A 25,554-nucleotide genomic window follows, 5' to 3' on the forward strand; every position below is an offset into this window, starting at 1 on the left:
CAGGTAAGCCACACTGCTTCCTTAAACAGACACATTGGAATTGCACATCCTCAGAAGTTCAATTAACAAAACTCATGTCAAAGCAGGGGTTTGTGACAGATTATAAATTGTTTTCAGATGCAATTCTGATGTTTTCAGGATAAAATTAGAAGCCAGAGTTCTTTATGAAAATTATTTGGTTTAGGAGTGTTGGTTTTTTTAAATAACCATGCCAAAAGTCTTGTAATTTACCATAGCACCCTAGGAGTCAATACCCAGGCAAAACTTCAAAGTTTCATCAGCCAACATGGAGATAAACACCAGCTCAGATCAAAGGGTGCCTAAGCAGGCTATTTCCATTCATTGGGAGATTTTCCTGACAATCTAGAATTTTAATTAAAGAATAAAATCTTCCAAGTAGTAATGCTATAGTTGGAGAAGCTATTTTTGCTTGGATGTCTATGCTACATTGCAGAAAAAGATATGGGGTAAGCATTCCACCGTTGCCTTATATTTCTGTAATTCTACTTCATTTTGTGCATTCTGTGAAGATTGGAGCTCAGATGATCATCATGATAGTGCAGATTTATAGGAATGAGGAGATATATACGGCCATTTCTCTGGGTTTGCACTCTGATAAGAGACCTGTTTTCCTTGACTTGCTTTGCTGTCTCCAGAGTTCTGTGTAAGTGTGGGCAGTGCCAAGTTAGGCAGGGGTTGGCACTCAGGCTCAGTGCCTTGTTATTCACAGTTTTGACAAGAGTAGCAGACAACAGGCCAGAGATGATCTTTTATGGTTATTTACAGACACCCTTGTTGAAATCCTGTGTTGCCATTCTTCACCAAGCTCAGTTTAAGTCTGCCAGTATTTTGCAAACCATAAAAACAAAATTATTACATAAAACAGTTGACGTTCTCTAGATTTTTAACAAGCTTTTGCAACAACAGCAAAAACATATTTCACTCAATAGACTCACTGGGAATGGCAAAACATAAAGTAGCCATTTCAACAAATTCATAGAACATCCATTTAAAAAGTTAATTAATTTACTAGCTAATATGAATTATTATGTATTATGTATCATGCAAGGCTAGGACCATTCAAGACTTCCATTTACTTTAGAAAATAACTACCAATAAAAAGCACTAGCATATCAATGCTTTTCATCTTTTGCTTTAAAATTACAATTCCATTTCTAGAAGCAACTACTCCACTTGAACAAACCTTTCTTTACTTCAATAGACATAGGTATGAGAGGGAGTAGGTGTTTAACTTCATCTACCAAGGGCATGCAGCAAGACTCTGCTCAGCTTACAACACAGATGTTTAAAATGCCAACACCTGAGTGCCTCTCCAGCATCACCAAATTTTTATACCAAAGAAACAATAAGGAACATGGTAGTAGTTACAGTGTGATACACCCCTTTTTCTGGACTGGTTTTGCACGAAATATAATATGACAAGAGATTCCTCAGCCTTCTTATCAGAGGGATTTGATGCAGGCTCATGGGTAACCATGGGAGAATTTTGTCTATATTTCTTTATATTATGGTCCTAATTATTCTTAGAACAACATAAAATTATAGAATACAGTATCTTAGGTAGAAAATTGTTGTGATAAGTAAATCTATAAAACATTTATGGTGAAAACACACCACAGAGCATTTTAGATCTCCCTAATTGAAATTGAGCTAGATTTTATTAAAGAATTTGCAAAGATAACTGTTTAAATAAACTTAATGCATTTGCAACACTTCATGTGAAGCAAGCTGTATTTTTTACTTTGGTATTATTAGATCCGAACCAACTCCCAGTGGGATGTCTTGTAAATTTAGGATTTCTAGCTCGTCTTTGCCATGCACATATTCTGCGGGATCTGCAAGTGAGAAAAGAGGAAATTATAAAATACTCATAGGGAAGTAGTCTTCTACACAAGAAAAACAATCTGATTTTCAGTGAACATTCCCAAATTAACAACCAGTACTGCAACACTGTTAAGTCATTATGCTTAAGCAGCTTCATTTGGGGGCAAGGCAATTTGGAGGATTTTTCATGTATATAGATTTTAAAGAAGTGTTTGGCCAAGTTTTACCTGGCCAAAAAATCTTGTAAAATTAAGAAAGTTAAAGGCATTATGAATAGACTGGTCAGGAAATCTGCCAAGACATGGATAGCTTTTAATTTTAAGCTACCAGCTCAAATATCAGGCAAACAGTAGGTAACTGTCAGTTCAGGATACACAGAAGCACCAGGGAGAGACAGGCAGGCAGAGAAATTAAATACATTTTAAAAAATATTTTCATTCTCGCTATCCAAAATAATTAAAATATTTGTTCCATATTTTAGTTTTTATGCAATATGTGTGTATATGAGCTTTACATAACAATGTACAGTTTGTAAATAGAGCTCTGTCTATTTGTTTCAAGACTTTACAGAGAGAAAACTAAATAACAGAATTGACTATATTTTCCTGGGCCAGTGGCGACCACATTTCTGAACACCACTTAATGCTTTATTACATTTATTGCAGCCATGTGTTAGACAGCAATTCATTTCACAAACCCAGTATATATCTCTACAGCTTCTCTCCTCAGCTCTATTGACAATCTGGATCTGTTTCTGCCTTGTCTAGCTCTGGAGAAAAAAAGGTAGTTAGGAAAGCAGGAAATGCAGGGAAAATTGCATCAACCACTACCGCACTTTCCGATTTCCACAGAGATTATGGACTTCTGAGATCTATTCTAAAAAAATATTTTACCAACGTGACCATGGATTTCAGGGAGCTTTGGCATCCTTGCACAAATGAAAATAAAAAGGCAAAAACAAAACCCCAAAACAAACAACTCAAAATAGAGAAATCCACACCCAGATAACCTTAAAACAAGTCACTAAACCTGAACTAAGCCAGACTGTGCCCATGGTATGTACAGCTTTTGTAAACCCAAGAACACAGCCTAATGGGGAACACAAGTGAGCAACAGAAGGAACAAGCTTCCCCTGGGGAAATAGGATCAGTTTTAAGTTTCCCACATGCTCATGCCTAGGGAATCCCCTTTGAAGTTGCTGGCTGACACATCTGTTTCATGCCATAGCAGCAGCTGTAGGGTTGAAATCCAGACTCATCAAAACATACGTAGCTGTTGAATTCACTGTATTAGTTTTATACCATTTGATTCTTCCTCTGATAAGAAAGCATAAGAATATGATTTTAAAATTTAAGTAAAATAATAAAACAACCACCGTGAATGATTTTTAATTCTGGCACAATAAACTTGAAAAAGGCAGAGAAAAGGGTGAAAAATACAATAATATCCTACTGACAAGAATATAAATGCTCCCCCTGCCTCTAAAAAACATAAAAGTAGAAATTATTGAAACTTGTTATCCTATGACTTAGCCAGCTTTCAGGTGAGTCTCACCCCTAAACGACAAAGCAAACAGGTTCAATGAGCACATTGTTTTTTCATCTGCAGCTATTTGAATTGTGGCTTGACCAGTTCAGACCACAGGGAAAAGAAAACTCCAGGAAGACAGTAAATCTTTTTTTTGTCGTACAGTTACATTATGTTCTTATAAAGATACTTTCACTAAGGTTTGGGCCAAAGTAGCTCAGTCATGTGAATTCTGTGACTGATACACGTCAAGATGCTTTAGCAAAACAGAAGTTATTGTTCAGTTAATATCACTAACACAGGTAAATAATAGAATTATTTTATTTTTTACTTTCAACATTTGTGTATTTACAGCAGAGAGCTTGTTCACGTGCAGAACAGTCCTCAGCTTAACCAGTGCAACCGTGACCACATAGAGCCAATACTACTTTAGAGCTTCATGTTCAATAGTTTATGCTTGAGTAGTCTGACACTGTGTCCTAGGATATGTAAAAAAGGATAAACATATATATGTATGAAACAATAACCTCTGTTCTGTACTACCCAGCACCAATTCAATACACAGTTTGTGATGTGAGAATGTCAATCCTTCCTAAACGATTCTAGAAGTCACTGTAGGTGGTAGAAAAGTGCTTATAGGTAAAACTAAATAGGCTTGGGAGCTCATCCATTTGTTCACTAGCTCTTGTTAGTCATCAAAATGCTTCCTTAAAAATTAATTTTGAATATTTAGTTTGGTGGCAGCCTCTTGTTAAAATTATACATATTTAACTATTTTCACAATATTTCTCCATGTATTTTCCTCAAGATATTGTCAAGACTATCCCACCTTGATTCGATTTCAAATAAAGCTCGTAGAATTAAGCCAAAAGCAGTTAAGAGGCAGAAAAATGACTAGGCTTCAGACTACTGTAAAGCTCCCCCCAAAACTGTTAATGAACTTCTTGGCAGCATCAGCAATAGAGTCCAAGCAATAGATGTTCATGAGAACTGAATTACTTGCAGTAATTCAGGTAAGACAAGACACATCACATGTTTAGCAGAAATGCTTTTAAACTAATACAGCTGCAGGTGAGTTACTGCAAATAAGCTCATCAGCCCAGAATTTCTCTCCATCAGAAAATAAAATCTGTAGAACCAAAGAGAATGAAAACTGGGGGGGAAAAATGGATCCCATAACTGATTGTAATCAATCTTCTAAAATACCTGTGGGAATGCTAACAATATTACTGTCATGGCTTCTCCTAAAGCAAACAGAAGGTTGACTAATCAAACTGGCAATTTGATCTGTTAATTGTGATGCCCTGAAGCTTATAACACTAAAAAGAAATTTATTTTTTGTTGAGCTCGTTAAAAGAAATAGCAACCCACGTGCATTTACAAAAATACCATATCAAGAAGATTGACATCAGCAGACATGCAGATTTTTCTTCCCCTGGGCACCAAATTGCTAATGTATGTATATGCTCCCTTCTTGGCATAATTAATTTTCACTTTCTGCTCAGTGGCACAGTTTTGGAATTGCTGGTGTCACAGCAAGCATGAATATGCACGTGAAGGACATACTAGCTAGGATAAGTCCAGAACTCCTTCATCTTGAACCTAAACTTGAGCCTAATTTAAAATAGAATATCAGTTGTGTTTAAATGGTCAACTTAAAAAGCCTGAGATAAAATTAATATAAAGAGTGCATATTACCTTAATATGGCTCTGCTACTCCTTGCTGCAGTCAAAATCAGACTGAATCACAAACATTAAAAGCAGCTAAATAGTTTTTTAATGCCTTTTCTGCCCTTTCTTAAAAAAAAAAAAAAAAAAAAAAAAAAAGTGAGAAGGCTCCATCAGCTCCTGAATTGCCATTTATGTATGACAAGTTTTAGCAGCTCCTTTAAGCAGAGAAGGCCCAGCCTACATCTTCCTCTGAGATCTTTTCCTTTGGTTCACTCTCTAATTCTCCTCTGCCTTTAAATGAGCTGAGGTCCTCCAACTCCTGTAAGGGATCTCTTGATACATCCTTGATGCAAAGCAGAAGTATCAACCCTTTACATTTGTATTTTATATAACCAAAGCTGACTGATCCAGTTGTTTTCCAACTGAATGTACCTTAAATCTTAATCAGCAGGCAAGATAATTCCTACAAATTACAGATTTCTATGACTAGCATATCTATGAAAACCAGAAATCAAGCAGACTACCAGTGGCAGCAGTGCCAAAATAACCATTAAAATCTCAGTTTTAATTAACAGCCACACACCAGTATCACAGGCAACTCATGTCACATTACGTTAAATCTGTTATTTTGGCAGAGGCACAAAAATACCTGGGGATTAGCTCCATGTCCTCCCTAAATCCTGGGGAAGACCTTTCCTTTCAGTCCAAGTGGGGGCTACAGTACTGAGCATCAGGGAAAAATCTGTTTCACACTGCCCAGTAAAGAGTTATTCTCACTGTGTCACAGAGCTGCCCTTGTGCCAGTGAAAATGCAGTTTGCTCCACAGATACAGAACAGAATTTTCACAAACAGTTTTCCCTTTCAGGTAGAACTAAAAACAGACATCTTAAAAAACCACATCTTAAGTTGTTCCCATATTTTCATCTTGGCTTGCTCTTAAAATTGCTGGATACCTAAGGGGTAGAGCTGGTCAGGACCTCTTCAGTGAAACATTTTCAAAAAGGAAAACGTTCCATTTTCAAACTACAATTGGCTCTGGCAAAACTATTGTGTGGAAAGATTCCTCATGCCCCAGGCCAGAGAGAGGGAGACAAAGGCATGGTCAGTAATAACCACAGAATGCTGGCTAGCATGTTCAACCTTGCTTCAAACTTACAAAGCTTTGCTCAGATCAGAACCACTATTTCAAACTCTTTCCTCCCACTCCCATCTGCTGCCAAGTTATTAATGTGCCATCAAGTTATTCTGTAGCATGGATCTCTGAAATTTAGAAGTCTTCAAATTCATCTAAAAGTGGTTTGACAACAGCTTTTAAATCTTAAAATTTGTGTACAATAAGGAAATCTTGAACATTTGTGCAGCCCTACGAATAAGACCAGAATCCAAATGTTCCCTGAAGACAGCCACCTGAGGCTTTGAACCTCTAACTACATTCTACTCCTTAAATTATGAAGTCTTACAAATGGCCCAAACTAACATGTGCCCATGTAAAAGCCTTAAGGCCATTGTTGTGGAGTTTAATGGCATTTCCTGGACAAATTCCTTATCTCAAGTCCAGATAAAAGCATTCAGTCTACAGCCAAGGCCATTGATCCATAAAACCCATGAATATAACGCACATTTTGAATATAGCATTCTTTTTCAGATTCCAAATGACAGCATCAGGCTGTATATGCCTTAGAACCTCCCACAATGGCAAGAAGCAGAACACCCAGCTGTAACTGTGCCTGTAAAGATGGTGGGCATACAGCAGGGTTTCTGTACTGCCCTGTGGGTATAATGGACTAGTGGAAGATAACATAACATGAAAACAGTCAGCCTCTATACCCTGGCCACTTGCAAGGCCTGGAGAGCTCTGGGTAACAGTTCAGACTGCCCCTCCAAGAAGGAAACAAGGCTAGGCATAAACCCAGCAGTGCTTCAAAGACCTAAGCAATGTGCTGTGTTCATCCTACTGTGTGCATAAAAGGGTGGGAATGGACAGATGAAGACTTGATCCCGTGTTGGTGTTTAATCAACACCACGAACAATGCCATACACAATTAGGCTCATTTTCAATGCCAATTTCTGTGGCTTTGTCCCTCTTTGCTTCCTTCAGTGCAGATGCTGGGGCTTTAAAGCATGTTGACATACTCTGTTAAACAAAACCAAATGTTTATTATTAACAGACTTGTGTGGAAGGTGACCAAGTGAGTGACTCGGGTAGCTTGACAATGAAAGCTCCAAGGACAGCATTTCTAGGAGAGTCCCTTTATAATTGACTTTATCGCCTCAGAGCAGCATTAATGACATTTGTAATGACTGACTTTTCTTAAGTACAATTACATTTTAAATATACACACAGGCACATTTGAACAAGTTGTTACCAAAATGCTGTTATCTAAGATGAGTAGAAAAAATTCAAGTTCCATCTTCCCTGATTCTTTATAATCTTCACCCTCAAATTGATCTCTCCTTCATTTTCACCCATTTTTCTTTGCTAAAATTCCTTGATTTTACTAAGCTATTGACCAGCAATTTTCCACTGAAGATGAGATGTAACTGTACTAAGAAACTGTATTCCAACACGATAAAGTAAAAACTTACTGCCCAAATAAAAAAAAAAACATAAAAAGTAAGTGCAACAGCATGAAAATATCCTTATCAGCATCTCACAGATGAATACTCATCATACTCACATACTGTGAGTACTAAGGGCATAGTAAAATTAAAAAAATGTGTCAGTCAAGTGTCCACAGTAGAAGCAGGAATAGAACCCAAATACTGCAAGTGTCAATCCAGGTCGTTAATCATAAAACAATGGAATGTGTTTGGGTGATGTTAGCCAGTGTGAGAGGCTGAAGCAACCTTGAAGGTTGAGACAGTCACGGCGTGGCTGCTGCTGACTCACTCTGCAGCAAGATGCTGCTCTGACCAGCTCAAGTGAACCACAGCAGTGTTGCCTCAAAAGCAAGCTACAGAACAAGCACAGGCTCTGCTCATTAAACCTGCTCTAGGGTCCACCCACCAGTAACATGAGGCAATGCCTGATGGAAACATCTTCAAAATGCAAGCAATTTGCTGAGGAACAGAACTTACATAACTACAAAAACAATTAGACCTCAGAGAGTTTCTGTATCAACAGATTTCAACACTTAGAATATAGATAGCTAAAGGTCATCATCCGCACTTTACAGAAGGGGAAATGAAATAAAATGATAACATGATTCATCTGTTACACGCTGTACAAGCTGAATTTAGACCTTCAGCTCCTCTGATTTGTAAAAACTACCTTTCCAGCAAGTGTTCCCAAAATCAAATATCATGTATCCCAGGAAAGGAAAAAAAGACATTTCACTGAACTTTTATCCTAACACTCCCCCAATATTTGTATACACATACCTAGGTATGCATATAAACAAGAAATATACATGCATATATATGCTCCTTTACATATGCATACAAAAAAGTCTAAACAGACTCTGATGGACTACTGAATGGAGAAACATGGAAAAACACCACAGTATAGATACATGTCTCAGAGAAGAGAGAGCATGCCTAGATAGCATAGCTTTCCTTAATTCTATTGGAATGTTTCTTAATGCCTACATTTCTTAGTTCCAGTGACAGGACAGATCTAAATTCTGATGTCAATAAAACCAACAAAACCCTAAACAAAAAAAACCAACAACAACAACAAAAAAGATCAGGGGTTGTTTTTACAACAGATGGAATCTGTGACTAGGCCTCAATTAACTAGGTATGTTTTGGTAAGATTAAGGGACATATTCTTCTACAAGTCTCAGCAAATGTTTGAGTAAGGTGGGAAAACAGATTAGCACAGAAACAGAAGGAAATCCAATACCTGTTTTTCAAGCATACTTATTTGCAGGCTTGCTGGTGTTGTTCTTAGCCGTAAATACTAGATGAGGTGTTGAAAGATATTTATAGCATTCAGAAAGAAATATTATGTTATACAGTGATAGCCTAAAACTTCTTACCCTCTACTTTCGATAACTTTTTATAAAGAACTTCAAGATGTTTGAGCAAGACTTAACAAAACTTGTCCCTCACTCTCCTGTGGCATGACACAGTAAGGTCCTAACGTGGCAGTGCAGCAGATCAGACATCACTCACTGGATTCCAACCTGGGACTGCTGCCTGGAGCTTGCTCGGTGTCCGAGGCAGGCCAGGGGCTGTAACTGAGGAAAGCCCCAGCAAAAACAGGCACCAGATCTCCTACAGCACTGCACACTCTAAAGGTTGTGGAGTACAGCTAAGAGACAGGATTGACACTAACAGCAAAGTAGACTTGGTAGGGGGAAAAAACCTGTGACTTTTCTAGTAGTTGTTTAAAAGAAAAACCTCATTTTAAATAAGAAAAATAACCTCTACAGCAGAACTGTTAGAATTGGGAAACCAAGAAGGAATTTAGTAAGCAAGCAGTAAAGATGATGAGTACCTACACATCCTACTAAAATTAATGTGTGTTTAGGATGGATGACAGTGCTCGTCCTCAAATTGTGAGCAAGCATGAATCTATTCCTTACACTCATGAGTACGTGCGTGTGCCCAAATTCGTTTGCCGTGCCCACCTACCTAGAGTGGCTTACCTACTTCCAAAAAGGCTTTTCTTACGTTAATCACCATGGAAACCAGTGAAGGCTTCTGCTACATATTAAAATTATTTATTTAATTGTCGTGTTTGAATAACAAAAATAAATGCAATTAATGACTGGAGACAACGTAGCAACTACTAAACCATTCCAATTCAAGTAAAACCAACAACAGGGCGAGAAAGATTTGTTTGTGTGGGCAAAGGCTGCAAAGATGGCAGCCCTCAGCTGCTCCCGGGTACAGGTGAGGGACTCTGTGAGGCGGCTGAATGCGCCTCGGAGCCTTTCCATGGGAGATCAGATTCTAGACGGGACCCGTGCCCGTGTGTGACACAGCAGGGGCTGGTTCCGCGTCAGCCCTACGGCTTGGGACAAGCCCAGGGCTATCAGATAACTGGCTCGGGCAACTAAAGCAGAGGAACAACTCGGACCGAGAGAAGAATGAAAACAATTATCAGCGGGCAGGGCTGGGCGGCCGCGGTTCCGGAGCAGCGCGTCCGGGCCGTGCCGTCCCGGGAGCGCTCCCGGCGCACCGGCACACGAGGGGCAGCGCGCAGGGACCCGCGCGAAGGCGGGCGGGCTGGGGGCTGCAGAGCGTGTATTTGGGGGGAAAAACACGGAAAAGAGGCAAAACAAACACCCCAGCAAAAAAGAGCGGAGGGGAACAGCCACCCAGCCCAGCCAGCCCCAAGCGGAAAGATCAGACGCTCGCAGAGGGAGAGGTCCCCCCGCGGGAGCCCCCGGCCGGGCGCGCCCTCCCCGCGCGGCCCCGTTTGAACGGGCCCCGCCGCCGCTCAGCCAACGGGGCGCCGCGGCGGCCGTGACGTCAGGCGCGGCGGGAGCGGCGGCGGCCGAGCTGTCAGAGCCGCGGGCCCGGTGCCCGCGCCGCCGGCGGAGCGCGGCGCCCAGGAAGATGAGGGTAAGCGCCGCGCCGGGGCCGCCGCTACCGGAGCCGCCCCGCCCGCGGGCTCGGGGGGACGGAGCGCCGGGGTGCCGCCGAGCGGGATCCTCCGTACGCGTGGAAGGCACGGGTGGGTTTGGCGCGGAGCTGTCCCTGCGGCGGAGCCAGCGCCCCGCTGACCGGGGCGAGCGGGCGGCAGGTGCTGCCGGGGCTGTGCCGCAGCGCTGCCCGCACCAGCAGCGGGGCTGAGGGCTCGGGCAGCGCCCCAGGATCGCGGTGTGACAGCGGCAGAGCGCGGCCCGGCCGTGCCCTCCCGCGGGGACAGCCGGCAGGCAGCGGGGGGCACCGCGGGATGCGGCAGCCGGCCCCGGTGGGAGAGCCGGGGCGGCGGGGAGCGGTACAGGCTGAGCCCCAGAGGGGGCTTTGGAAACCAAACTGATGCGACAGTGAGCGCCTTAAGGAGTTTAAAAGGCTTGATGGCAAAAGCGGGGTACGTGTCCCGCTAAAGCATCGTTTCAGGGGGGATTTGTTTGATGGTTAGTTCCGCTTAAAAGCCCCGTGCAACTTCAAGTTGTTCGCCAGAAGTGCTCATCACAGCTAGACCATCCTGAGAAGCAGCTTGGGGCTGTATGGCTGTGGACCTTAAAAGGGAAAAAAGCAAATTACTGGCGAGTTACATAGTACAGATAGCAAAGCCGTTAGCTCCAGCGTGTGCTTCAGCCGTTTCTCTGTTATGGACTGCAAAGCTCGGGCCTAACAGATAAATCTGTAAAATACTGAGTAACCTCAATGCACTGTTGTGCAGAACTGTCATTTTTCATTTCTTTTGATATGATATTAGCTCCTGCATTTTCCATTTTATTGGATTCTGTGTCCTGAACTTCTAAAACTGAACTCCATTCCTCATGGAGGTCTCCCTGGTTGCTATTAAACAGCTACTTTATTTAACTTACAGGGAATTACACTTCTGTGTATCTCTTATCACATGTACGCAATGGTCTTTTAGTAAAAGCCGTGAAACAGTTCTACTTATCGGCTTCACACATAAGTAAATCTGTCACTTTGATAAACAAGTTCTGTTAATACTGGTATTTTTTCCCTCATAACGTACCTAGCATTTATCAGCACCTAAGAAGAGAAAAATGTTCTGTATTCCAGTTGTAAACATGAATGATTGACTTCGGAGAGTTTGAGAGGAAAAATGTGCCTTGCGTTAAAAAATCGCTCAGGAGAAGACAGAAGTGCAAGAGATGAGCGCAGTTAGAAACAGCTGTCAGGTTAAAGGTACCGATAATGGCCTAATCCTTTTCATCTACATAAGTGCTTTTCATCTACGTCAATATCTTGTCTCTTTCAGAGACAGTGAGACAGCAGCTCAAGAGTTAACGCTGCCTTCTTTGCACTTGATCTCCCAAACACTCTCGACTATTTCAGCAGCCAGGGGGAACTGTTTTGATGCTGAGTAGCATTTTCAGCCTTTACATACAGTAGCAGGATGTTTTGTTTAGCCTTCTGCATAGATGTAAGCTGTAGCCAATTTAAAACAAACAAGAAACCCCCTGCAGTTTACTCAAAGCCTTCGGTACACTGATACAGCTGTGGCCAGGGGAAGGGAGGGGCAAACCCTAAACCTTCGTGTGGTTTTTGTGTTGCGACAACAGGTTTGTATCCTAAGCAAAGATCGCCGAAGAGACTGTTTAAATTAGACTTGTATATTACAGTATATGTCAGTTTGCACCCAGCTCCTGGTTTCATGTACATGTTAAAAAAAGAAAAAAAAAGCAGTTTTCATCAGACAGGATATCTCCTGCTGTTTCCAGTGATATCTACATGCAGAAGATGCACTTGTGCTGAGACCTGGATTATATTTAGCTATAGAAGTGGTGAAGGATTTATCATCACAAGTGAAGTATTTTGGCCAAAGATCTGACTTCAAAATGAGTAAAAATGGGAACATTAAGGCTTAGTATTTGTTTGTTTGCTCAGTAAGGCACCACTTCAGTATCTTGAAAATTCAGAAAGCATTCTGTATTCTCATCTCTGCCTAGTTTTATACATAAAGAACGGGGGGAAAACTGGGAAGAAGGAAGAAATCAAGTGCAGTGAGGAAAATTCTTACAGCTCGTGCATCTACAGCCTTAGAGCTATAGTTTAAAGTGTATTTCAAATGCCAAAGCCAGCTTGCAGATGTGTGACTGCTTGAATTCAGAACTCAGCTTGAATGCTGAGGCTGCCTTCAGTCAAATATGTAATTGTGTTTAATGTATGCTTCTGTAAAACCCACACATGAGACATCCTGGCAGAAAGCTTAACCCTCTCTCCCTTTCTTTGCCACTTCTGCAGGAAACTATGCCCCAGACGCCAATATTTTCCAGCATGCTTGGTTCCAGTTGTAGTGGGCAAGTGCAGCCAGACATGGGAGAGAGATGTGTGGACCCTGTTTATCAGGATGGGAACCTTGTTTCTGGATCACTGGAGGCCTTGATTGAGCGCCTGGTGCCCACCATGGACTATTACCCAGATGTAAGTAGCCACCAAAAGGTTTTTTTCTTACTTCCTATGGTTTTACTACATTAGTATTTGGATTGGTGCTCTCTCATTAAATTATACCTCTGTCTGATTCAAGATTGATATATAGGCTAAAGATGCATTTATTTTACTGGCAATATTCATTCACTAAAGGTGTTTCTCAATAGGAATATTCTGTTTCTAAATGAAAGCACTTGTTAGAAAGATAAAGCCATCTTGAACTCAAATGGGTGCCTTAAGAACCAATTAAAAGCAGCATTAGCCACAGAATTTTCATACTTCTAAGCTGCTTTAGCTCTAATGCAGCTAAGATTAACTACTAACCAGCTCTTACCTAGGGAAGCAGACCTGAAAACAGATCTAGTATTTTTTCTCCTTAATTTTCTACCTATATCCTAGTTAGGCCATCAGAAAAAAAAAATCACAACCCAAAATAGATTTTAATTAAAATACTCTCTTTCTAAAGACATTTTAATGGGCCAGTGCTGTTATAATGTATGTTCTCGAGCCTGAAAATGATTTTGCAACTGGTTGAACATCCCCAGTACAGTCCTCAAAGTGAATACTACCTAAATATAACTCTAGAGTATGCAGTAAGAATCTGAACTTAGCATATTATATCACTTTATCACTTAAAATTACTCTTTGTGCCCATTAATGAAAGATACTATTGAAACAAGTGGTGAAAGATCAGAGTCTATATAATTTATGTTCTATTTGAGCTCTGAAAAAGCAGTAGCTATGACAGAAGCATCCCAGAACTGAAAAACTAACAAAGAAGCAGGAAACTGCAATCACTATTAACTTGTATGTCAAACTTAATGTTTATTTTAGAGGGCCATGTCTCGTATGTTTCTCAGTCTAATTTGTGTGGAACACTATTGTGATCTCAGTTAAATCACAATAAAATCCCTCTAAAGTCCCACATATAACACCACACATCCTCACAATCATCATCCACAGAAAAGGGACTCTCCATGTGAGAGTTCAGTGGGAATGTGCAGAATTGCCATCAATCATCAGTATAGGATTAAAAAAGCAAAGCCAGCATGGTTGACTATTCCAGTTCCAAAGTAATCCTAAACCTTATATTTAAATATGGCTAACATACAATTGTGCTGCCAGTACCAAATCCTTTCTAAGACTCAGAGAAATAACCATTGTTAGACATTAAATCTCCATTCCACACCCCCAAATACATATTGTAGAGCAGATGCACAGAAGGAAGCAGTGGGTAGAGCTGGTGTGGTATAACAGTGGAATGAATAGCTTTAGGCTAATCCAAGGAGTCCATTCCTTGTCTTTTGTGTGACACTGCAATATGGTTGTTTGGATTTGGGGAATGTAGCTAAGTTTTTAAAGTAGCTGCTAATGCACATCCCTTATTGTGCCCTGTAACATAAAATCTATTTATAACACAGCTACTCTAAAAATGGTTCCATAAAGTGAGTATTACTTAAGGGGTCTACAACTTACTTTGGAATGCTGCAAGTTTCCACGGTGCTATCACTATCCCTTCATTCCCACACAAGAGTGCATTACAAACCAGCCATGGACCCCACCCTGCAAGCTGCAGCTTAAATAGACAGCAAGCTCACAGCTGAACTCCAACAGAAGCAGTCAAGGGTAACTCCAAGGAAAGAGAGATGGACAACAGCATTAAAACAAATTCATCTCCTCTACAGCACAACACATACCTTTAGTTAAACCAGATCAACTAATTTAGTTGAAAGGATTAACTATAAAACCAGCAGATAAATAAGCTCTGAACAGCATAAAACAGAAGCTGCATTTGAGTCATCTTCAAACCCAGGTTTTCTATTTCCCTTCAGTTACATGTTTATATTTCATTTCATGCTCATTTGTGGTTTTAGGGGAGTTGCCACAGAGGGTTAGTGGTAAACATTTAGGCTGATATCCTGTCAGAAGAGTAGCCAGTCCTGTATATTCAAGAGAGAAGTATCAAAACTTCTTAGTCTTATGTCTGTGGCTACTCACCCAAAGAAAGGCAGCAAGGCATTACCAGTTAATTCTCACCAAGAGAAGCTAGTGGCAGTATTGGTGCAGAGGTTACCGTGGTTTCAGAGTGACACAGTTGTAAGTTGCAGTACACATCCCAGTTTTCTGATCGCTACATTTGAACACAGTGCTGAGAGGGCACTGTGTGCACACTGAGCTTATGCTCACAGTAACCTTCTGGACAGACAGAAAGGGAGTGGGGGAGAGAGCAAACACACAGTATCCTTCTGTGCTGGCTACAGAGGCAGAACAAAAATGTGTTTGCCATGCTGGCAGAGCACGAGACAGGCGAGGGAGGACAGGAAAGATAAGCGCCTGCATTAGTGTGCTGCTCTTTAGAGTCTTGTTTGTGTGCAGGGACTTGCTCTGCACATAGGGAAATGTATACTCATGAGACAGAGGAGTTCAGGAGGTTAGGAATGGAATGTACCAGTCTGCAACCCTTGTGCCCAAGCAAGAAAATATTTGAAGAAAATATTTCACAAACACAAAGTTCCAGAATGAGCAGTGAGTGCACACAGAGAAATTTTATTTTTTTCTCTTCCTCGAGAAGTCATCAGTGCATTCTTGGGTCAGAGAGTAACAATTCATTCTTTAGTCTTGTGCACTCACACTTTTTTTTTTTTTTTTAATATAATTCAGCTCATCTCTTAGCAACAACTTTAGGCACTAAAGGAATCTGGCTTCTTATTCTCTTGCAAAGCACAAGTCCCTTTTGTGTCTACTTACGTTCTTCCAAGTGCAGAAAGGATTTTTATTTTTTCCTCTCCTCCCAAATACCTGTCACTTTTAGGATAAATGGAGCTTAACTTTCACTCTTATAGCTCATGGAAGCATTTTTTAATCACTCTTTATCAAACTAACTAGCTTCAGAACTAAATTTCCTTCTCCAAACCATCCTCTTCATGACTCGAGGACTACCTGAGAGTCTCTAGGTTTTTACACTGTTATAGCATTTAGCCTGTGTACAGTAGTGCAGATGCAGCAAATCACATAAATCCTTGATCTAGGTAAGGCATATGACATTATGAAAGTCATTATGAAAGTGTGAAATCTTTACTATCCAGAACAACTGTGTTCCCTTGAGACATACCATTAAGCTGAAATGCATGGCTTAGTTCAGTCTGAAATTTCTTTATTGGATAAGGAGTGGCTACTAGCAGAGAGGCAAGGAAATGCGGGGGGGGGGGGGGGGGGGGGTCAGTGCTGCTGTCATTTTTAATTTGATTCTTAATTGTAGTCCTTGTCTGTGTCAGTAATAAAGGTATAAAAAAAAGCCCTCAACTTGATACCACCATAGTGCAAACCAGCACATCTTGATTGACCACAGTGGAACAATTTTGTTTCCCAAAGTAATGAACCTAATTCCAGTTAAATTACTTTAAAAAATGGAATAAAAATATAGCAGATGGATTCCAGAAGGAATGATAATTTACTTCTAAAACCTAAAAGTTTGATGTTCTCTGAAAAAGCATTGCATGGGTCCAGTACAGCTATTACTGATTACAGAGACACATCAGCAAGCCTGAAATGGAGAGTACACACTGTCATGGCCTGTATCTTCCTGCATCTTGCTAGTTCAAAACTTTTATGAACATCCCATAAAACGTTATCAAAGAAACCAAATAAAAGCACAGGTCCTCCGTGTCACACTTTTCTTGCTGTGTGACAGCAGGGGAATGATGCTGTGAGTGGCCCTTTCTCAGAGTCACTCTGGATAAACACTGTGCCACATCACACAGGCTTCTACCAAGGAGACCAACTCTAGAATTACTGTGAGAAACAAAATTACATCTTTGCTTGAAAGAATGTGTTCCAGCTTATCAGAGCAAAGGTCACTGCCAGGGCACTGTGGCTAAAGTAGTGGTTCCCTGGTCCTGATACATACAGACATCTTTCAGACAGCCCTCAACTCCCAAAGCAACAATGGGGGAAGGAATCAAAGTGTCAAATCCTTTTTTTCCCCCTCCCCACCCATCTCATCTCTCAAATGCAAAATACAGTAAGAAGAGAGGGCTGCTTCAAGTCTTCAGCACAAAAAATTTCACACAACCCAGTGACAGCTGACACACCCAACAGCTGTTCCACATAGTCCAGACTTACAGTTGTGTCAGGGACAACAGTGATAGCAATTAACACATCAGATAGGTAGAAAGTGTGACAGAGGATAATTAGGCATAGTTAAAGACAAAAAAGCCACACCCCAGATCTCACAACCCAACACAGTTCTTTCATTCTGAGTAGGGAACATGTCAGTTTAGGAATCATTCTTGTACACACAGGAATAGAAGGTCTGGTATGTTGTTCCCTAACACAACCAAGTCCCCTTATGTGAATCAGGTTAGCTTTTGAGCCTAATTTTAGTGCCCATTACACATCATGTACACTACCACAGATTTTTATAGAATTGATGATCTTCAAGTTTTTGTCACTGTAAATGTAAAAATAAATCTGAAGTTCTGGAGAGACATGAAATATCAAACAGAAGCCTAATTTCTTAGATTTCCAGACATACACTTGTAGGGGATGTTTGCAACTGTGCCATTAAGGGGGGACACCTTGCTGTCAGTGTCCTGTCACTGCTCTGCCCACCTGCTCAAAGTCACCAAGAGCTCAACTGTGAGAAGGACCCACAGGGCATCTTCTGTAGGCATCAGTGGAAGCACTCAGGAACCTGACCTAAACTGCCCATTCAGGTAGCCCTTCACCTCCTCCCTTCCTCCATTCATGAACAGCAAACAAGGCAAAGACTACAACTGAACTCTGGTTTTGATTGTACAGAATTAATGCTGTTCCTAATGTAATACATGAATCCCAGAACTAATAAGATCTTCAAATCAGAATGAGCATTTTAAATGCCTCTGCTGAATCATACTCCATTCTGTACTTTCATTAGCTTCCTTCAGAAGCTCAGGACAGAGTTCTATGTTTAGATATATGTTTTTAATCTATTATACTTTTCACTCACTCCCAGAATTCTGACTTTTGATTAGTGTTATTTATTTTGTTTTAAAAAATTTCCTTTTTCCCTGATATTTGCTGGTTAATGCTAAATCTGTATTACAGGGCACACTGAGTACTAGAGAAGTAAAAACATTTTTCATTAATAGCACATTTTACTCTGATTAGAGCGAGAAGCCGCATAACCTCTTTGGGGTCATAAAGACACCATTCCTGTTTGATTATAAGCTTGTTTTAGAGACTGCAAGCAGCAGAGTTTGATAGCTGATAGTAGAGACACCATATTTTAGACAACTGGTCCTAAGATTTTAGCTGTCTTAATTTACCTGCCCAGCCCAAGGGAGTACAAGCTCACATTGACTATTTAAATGCACTTGGCTGTGTCCTCCAAAATCACATTACTGAAACATGGTCAAAGTAACAGTGCACATGTCAAAGATAACAAAGGTTAATTGAAATGCAATGTCAAGGAGATCCCCCATAATTTCCCAACTCTGAATTTCACCAGAAAGCCTAAGGGGAAAATAGAAGTTCTTACAAGGTGCTACTGTCATTAGTCAGGCAATTACAGTCCAGTACAGAGGCCCAGCTTCAAACACTGGACCAAGACCAGGACAAAAAAAGCACCCTCACTTCAATTAAACTATCCAGAATATGATACAATGGATACACATCCAGAGCACCATACAGTGCATCACAGCTTTTAAATTACAAATAGAGAAGCTATTTCTAATGAGACATCATCATTGTTGGTATTTATTAGCAGTATTCATATCCAAAAGACTCTGAAACAAGCCCCAAATAAAGAAAGTCAAGCTTTAAACGAAATTGTTGTCCTGTGCCCCCAAACTAAGTGAAAACTTTTGTCAGTGATTGTGGAAAGGAATGAAAAATCCCCATACATGAAGAAATTACAGCTGTGGTTTGGAATACACATGAAGCAGTTTCCTGCAGGACAGTGAAAAACAATCACTCTTAAAGAAACAAAGCAGCATTAAATAGTGGTGTTTAAGAGTCATAGCACCCTACTTTAGACATATTTCATTTGTGGCTTTGGTAAGCGATGACTAATTAGGCACACTGAGTCTGACATTTTAAAAGGAAAATCATTTGATAATTGGAAAACCCCACAGTTAACAGCCTTGAAGCCTATAGCATTTCCTTCCAACAGAACTAGAAAATACCAACATTTCTCTGGAGACAGGAAGAATTATAAAAATTTTAAATGAAGTTACATTCATAGTTTACAGATTAGTTTTTCCAAGGAAGACACATTAGTTTTGCTAAAACTTTTCAACTTCTTGTTTTTATTTTTTTTCTCCTTCCACAGAGAACTTACATCTTCACTTTCCTACTGAGCTCACGAGTCTTCATTCACCCACACGAGCTCCTGGCTAAAGTGGGACAGATCTGCATTAAACAGAAGCAGCAGCTGGAAACAGGGACTGAGGCAGAAAAGGTAAATGAACCATTATGTCCCTCAGTTACTTGTGCTGCTGGCATTTACTTTCCACTCTCTCCTTCTCACTGTAAAGCTAAATAGACTGATAAAGAATAATATGAAATTGTAATTGGCATTTGTTGCTGGATGCACTTGTGTTTGGGTCTTTTTCTTGGAAATATCTTTCTTTCATTTGCTGGAGGTTATGTCCTGCCTTACCAGTCAGCTGCAGCTCAGTGGAGCAGTGCACTGCAGCAGTGTGTGTCTGCCATGAAACCTGCCCCCCCAAGCTGGTTTGCACTTCTGAGCTTTCACCAAGTTAGGAAACCAGATTCAAGAAAATCGCTTTCTCCAGTCAACCTCACCATCCTTTTACAGTGCTGCAAGTTATTGTTGGGGTGTTTCAACTCGTATAACAGTAAATCAGAAAGTTACCTCTCACAAAAATTAAGAGATGCACTTATTTAAAATGGTAACCTGCACTGACATGTTTTATTGCAATCAGTTAAACCAAACTTACATCCATCTAAGTGTCACCATTTGTAAAGTGTGTATTGGAAGACTTTTGACTGAAATTGAAGTTCCAGAAAAGTCCAAATGGGGCAGCAGATAAGAGTGACAGAAACAGGATAGTACCAACAAGTATTTAAATTGTTCAGATCCTGGGCACATTTTGGAACCTTTCTTCTCTGATGAGACATTACATGCTCACATTCCTCATTTTCAGCACATGAACAGTCCCGTTTTGTTTTCTCCTTGGTGTATCAGCACTCTGACTGAGGAGCACAAAAGGCAACTCTGGTTTGTCAATAAAGAGTTTTTGACAGCAATACTGACCTAAGGGCTTTTTCTCCCATACTATTCCTGATGTGCATCCTCTTATTAATGTCACAAAATTGCTCCACAGGACAAACTAACCATGGAGCAAAATGACTTTCATCCAGGTCAGTCCTCTGATCTAGTCTCCAAATAACTGCATAGCTCATCCTGTAGGTGCTGGGGAAACCAAGGGTCAGGGTCATAAGGTGCCAGAGCCACTGCATCCAGTTTTGTACTCAGAGGTGATAATTGTCCCTAACATCACTGCCAAACTTAATTTGTGACTGAGCAAAACTCTGCTCTGTAAGTTGTAATGGCTCCTCAGCAACATGTAACTAAACAAGAGAGATGGGAACCTCTAAAAGATGCCAGGACTGTCTGAAATATGGAATGAGTCCATCTGAGCTGTAGATGTCTGTAGGGGAAGACTGCAGTGGGTAGAAAGTGTCCAAATACAGCTGTGAAATACTTGGATTTAAAATGAATGGGATATAAGATGAAACTTTTGTGAATAACAATGCACTTGAGAGATTTTCAAATGAAAGCCATCTCTGGGGACTAAAGCAGCTGGCTGTTTAGGGATACAATGCTAATTGTAAAGTAGTGTTAGTGTGGCTTCTCAGCAGACGTGTTTAAAAGTCACGGCTTCCTAATAGAAATGAAATAGCTTTACATCCTAATGTCAAACAGAACAGCTCATGTTCCAAACACCCACACCTCTTACACCTGCTGCTGGCACCTTGGATATGGGTCTACAGGAAAACCACAAACAGCAGGGTGACAGTGAAACACTTCTGGGAGGTGGCTTTAATTTACATGCTTTTCTGATTGCTCTTTTATGCCCTTGATCCCATCCTACCTCCTTCATGTAAGCTGTGAATTTTTCCTGCCTTCTAAACACAAACTTCTTGGAAAACACTACATGAACTTCTGACATTCCTCTCAAATTACTACTTTACTGCCCTCTACTGCAAGCACCTGCATGTTTTACAGAATAGTTTGGCCACACAGTTTGGCAGCATTTGCAAACATTTGTTTTTCTACGTGGCAACAAATATAATCTCATTTCACATACAGCATACAAACTCTTCACTCAAGATACTCTCAAGTACTCACAGTCATAATCCATTAAGGTATCATCAGCTACCAGCACCTTCTAATTAAGTGGCTGCATAGCAGGAAATAGCTGACAAAAGCAGTTAAAGCAGAGTTTGCTTATGCAAATCCCTTAAGACAAGCTGGGCAGCTTGGTGCCTGGATAGCATGTGAGCTGAAAAAGTGGCAAGAAACCAGGTTTTGAGGTTATACACCACAATACTTATCATTCTGTTGGTTTTGACATTACTAGCTAGCCAAAGAGTTCTACAATAAATACAACCCAGAAAAAAGCAGATTGAAAAGAAAAACACTCTGGGGTGTCTGCTTAGAGTCCTTTTAACTACTCATACAAAGCAAGAATTTCACAGTTTAAGACATCAATTATAACATACAAGTCAGTAGTTAAGACTGACCATAAAGGAAAAAATTTAACTCTCCATAAGTGCATTAGAGATTGGAAAGTCTCAAACAAGATTATCAGGGAAAAGTCACTTGTGCAGTATTACTGAATGGAAAAAAAACTTGTTGTTACACCTGTGGTACATTTTTTTCTGCAGCCTGAGTATTTTATATATCTGAAGTTAAAGAAGTAAGAAATTAAAAAGAGAACATAGAAGTTAATTTCTATTAAGTTTGTTTTTGCCTGTCTTGGAATATATAACTCCCTTCAAAAATTACTATTTCCCCTGAGGTTTCTGCCAGTAAGTCCTCCTTTTTAAAACCAAAAAATGAAAAAATCCTCATAACCAGGTCATTGCCATTAAATCTTTCCTACAAGCACAGTACTGTTACTGCCCTCCTTTCTAACTAGGAGTTGTTTTTCAGTCCTGTCTTGTCTCATGCAGAACGGGGTCAATCCACCGAACACTTAAGAGTTATTTTTCTTCTCAAAGACATATTTAGGGGAGAAGTATTCCCATGGACTCCAGAGAACTCTGTCAGGCCTCACAAGGGGAGGCTCATGTCTGGAGCAGGACTGGAGGAAAGTAGGTTGGTAGGCTTATTGCAACCATGACAGAGAGGAAACTGTGCTGCTACCCACAGATCTGTGAGATTTCCATCTGGGTGCCCACGTGCACCAAGCCTGTCACGCTGCTTTGGGCTTCATCAGAGTGCACAGCAAACAGAAATCCCATGTTCTACTGCACTGAGGTCTTTTAGCATTGTTCTCAGAAAGTGTGCACCTTATTTTCACGGGTGTTGAAAAGCATCTGATGAAACATTAAGCTTTTTTAAACCTGAAGACTGATACAGTTTGCAGTTTGTCTTGCAAGATGCCTGGTTTGCCATACCAAGAAGGCAAACCATAACTCAAAAATAGACAAGACATAGGAAGTTAGTGTTCATAAATCACTGTGTTTTAAGCTATATATGGAATATAATTTGGCTGAGTACTACAAGCACAAAGCTTCATTTTCCACCTTCAAACCTTTTCCTTCTATATCAGTGCCTAAAACATCTGATGAAATATGGCCTGGTGTTATGCTGCACCTACTTCAAATCATGACAGCTAATGCTAAGTCTTCAGTGGGCTCCTGGTCTTTAAGGAGATATCTTACACACACACACCAGCATTAAAAAAGCATCACTATGACTGATTAAGACTCTTCAGCTGCTGGGGTCAGTCTGGACAACCCATAAATCCTTTATGAACTGAGTGTTCATATGGAGGTGCTTGCCATGGCCTAAGGTGGGATTTTGAAGCCTTTCTGCCCTCATCACTCCTTTTTCAGTTCTAGTAATTAAAAAGAAAGGATAGTCATGATGATTAATACTAAAAAACTGTTTTGTAGCAGCTTTTGGTAAACAAAAGTTGAGTAGGTACATATACCTGTTAACTTTAATTGAATGGAACTGCACTCCCTGGCTAATTAATTGTCCATCACCACCTACAGATTATTCTTTTAATAATGTCAGGCTTCATGCATTTCCTAGCACATAAATAAATTGTCTTTTCCCCAAGGCAGATGACAGTGGGAGTTTGGAGGACAGGCAGCTATAATCTGGAACTCTGTCCCACACTGTTGAGAAACAGCTTGAAGCTCCATACAAGGGGCACTGACAGACACTGCTTTGCAGGAATACCCACTGCTGGCAAAAAGAATGGTGATGTTTTATTTTTTCCTCCCTATGCAGCTATTCTGAATTTAGCTCATTAACAGCATCAATTAAATGCTGTCAATAAAAACAGGTAGGAAATGCATGCTAGCAGATAGCAGGTCTTAAAAAAACAACACAAGAAAATTCCCTCTAGACTTACAAGGAGGCACTGGCTAATTGTCAGATTGAGGATTCAAGGGTGCATGGTTTAACTTCAAAGTTCTTATCAATGATTATTGATGGTCTCATTGACTATATAATGGTGAGATACTTTAAAAAGGCAAAACAAAACCAGCTTAATCTCGTTGACCTTTGGTTTTGATTAAATAAACTGGGATGTACCACGATGAGATGCTGTTTTGACAGGAGCTGCTACCAGTATTTGGAGACATTCTCCCTCTGTCTTACACCAGTTTCCTGTGGTGACACTGCCATGCTCAGTGCCCTCCTGCCCCCCAAGAGGCAGCACAGGGAGGGGAGGGAAGGGCTGTGCTGTGCCTGGGCAGGGGGAACTGCTGCCTGCAGGGACCTCTGCACTTACACAAGTGGGGAGGGAACACAAACAAAGCTTCCTTTTCTTCCTCAGTGCATCACAAGTTGGGTAGGAGGATAAACATAACCTGAATTAAGGGTTGATTCTTCTTGTGCATTACAAGTGTTCTTAGCACTCACATTCCCAATTTTACAAGACTGCTCCCTTGGATGCACTGATGCTGCTGTCCATTGATGCAGAGAGGGGAGTAATTGGTACCCAATTCAGGTCTAACTCATGAAAAGCCTTAGAAGATTCACAGGTAACAAAAAAAAAGAAATATGAAAACACTCTCCCTGCCCTTTCTGTGGTTGGTAACTTTTTGAATAAAAGCCAATACCTTTATTGTCAAAGTCTGTTTTGATTTAGACATCATGGAGAGAACATACACGTCTTTCCTGTCATTCATTTATTTAATATACAGCTCAGGCTGGATGGTCTGATAAATGCTATAGAACAGAAATGTCTTTGTGAATGTTTCTCATGGAAGACTGTTGGTAGAAGTCTGCTGTGTGTACACATTTGAATTCAAACACTACAATACTGCTGCCTCAGATGGCAAAAATCAGCTTAAATCCCATGGACTTCAGTTAAATAAGTCACTTGAACTGTTCTGTCATCTTCTTGGTTTATACAACTAACCTTGACAATATCTTCAAAGTGTTTGGTAAGAGACATCAAGCTATCATGAAAGGAGGCTAAATGATACTATTTAGGAATCTAGTGCACAGTTAAATATGTTCTTTTTCTTGTCCCCATCACCTTCTATTAATGCAAAGTATTTTCAAGGGTGTCTAGATTTCTGTGAACATTTATCAGCCAATTTAATCTGCAGTCAGACAGGTCTACAGTCAGTAATCAACTCTTTGTTTCTTTCTAGGCAAAACTAAAATCCTTCGCTGCCAAAATCATTCAGCTCCTGAAGGAATGGACTGAAACTTTCCCCTATGATTTCCAAGATGAAAAATCCATGAAAGAGTTGAAGGAGATTGCTCACAGGATCACACAATGTGATGAGGTAGGGGTGGGAGGGGGAAAAAAAAAAGTTAAGTGCTAAAGCAGTATTTGTCAACTGTTACATGAACTGTGCCATGTTCTGTACACTCCTGCAGGCTGTATTTTCTAAATGAACTACAGCAGCAGTTGCTGAGTTGTCAGGGTAACCACAGGACATGGGCTGCCTGATGGACTTAATGGTCCATTAGCAGGAGCTGTCTATGTCTAATCACCTCATGTAAGAAGAAAAGAGAAAATAGTCATGGCAATATGAAAAATGACTGTGGTACAGAAGGAGAAAGAACAGTAACTATAATGGCTCAAGAGGATTTAATAATTAATTACATACCATCCTTTGTACATTGTCACTGCTCGGTATGTCTAAGTTCTGCAAGACACACCCCACTAGTTGTATCACATGTACTCTTGGCCAAGGTGAAGGTGTCTATTATTTAGCAGCTCATTCCCAGCTTCTAACAATAAAAAGCAGCTGGTTTATTGCAGTGTTTCAGGTGACAA

At 40.5% G+C, this 25,554-nt stretch overlaps 1 protein-coding gene across 5 annotated transcripts in view; it reads left to right on the forward strand.

Annotated features, from left to right (window-relative positions):
- Positions 1-25,554, forward strand: part of RASGEF1A (RasGEF domain family member 1A) — a 154,459-nt gene that overhangs the window by 117,039 nt on the left and 11,866 nt on the right. For 2 of the 5 annotated variants that reach the window (XM_088168869.1, XM_014877996.2), the window contains 3 exons: positions 12,884-13,063; positions 19,380-19,508; positions 24,920-25,057. In XM_088168869.1, coding sequence (XP_088024995.1) covers positions 12,884-13,063; positions 19,380-19,508; positions 24,920-25,057 — 447 coding nt within the window. Of the gene's footprint in view, positions 1-10,473; positions 10,671-11,702; positions 11,825-12,883; positions 13,064-19,379; positions 19,509-24,919; positions 25,058-25,554 lie in introns of those variants that run through there. The other 3 variants (XM_014877998.2, XM_014878000.2, XM_014877999.2) reach the window with 3 other exon arrangements.

Source organism: Sturnus vulgaris, chromosome 8, assembly GCF_052056855.1.
Source record: "Sturnus vulgaris isolate bStuVul1 chromosome 8, bStuVul1.hap1, whole genome shotgun sequence".
Lineage (NCBI taxonomy): Eukaryota > Metazoa > Chordata > Aves > Passeriformes > Sturnidae > Sturnus > Sturnus vulgaris.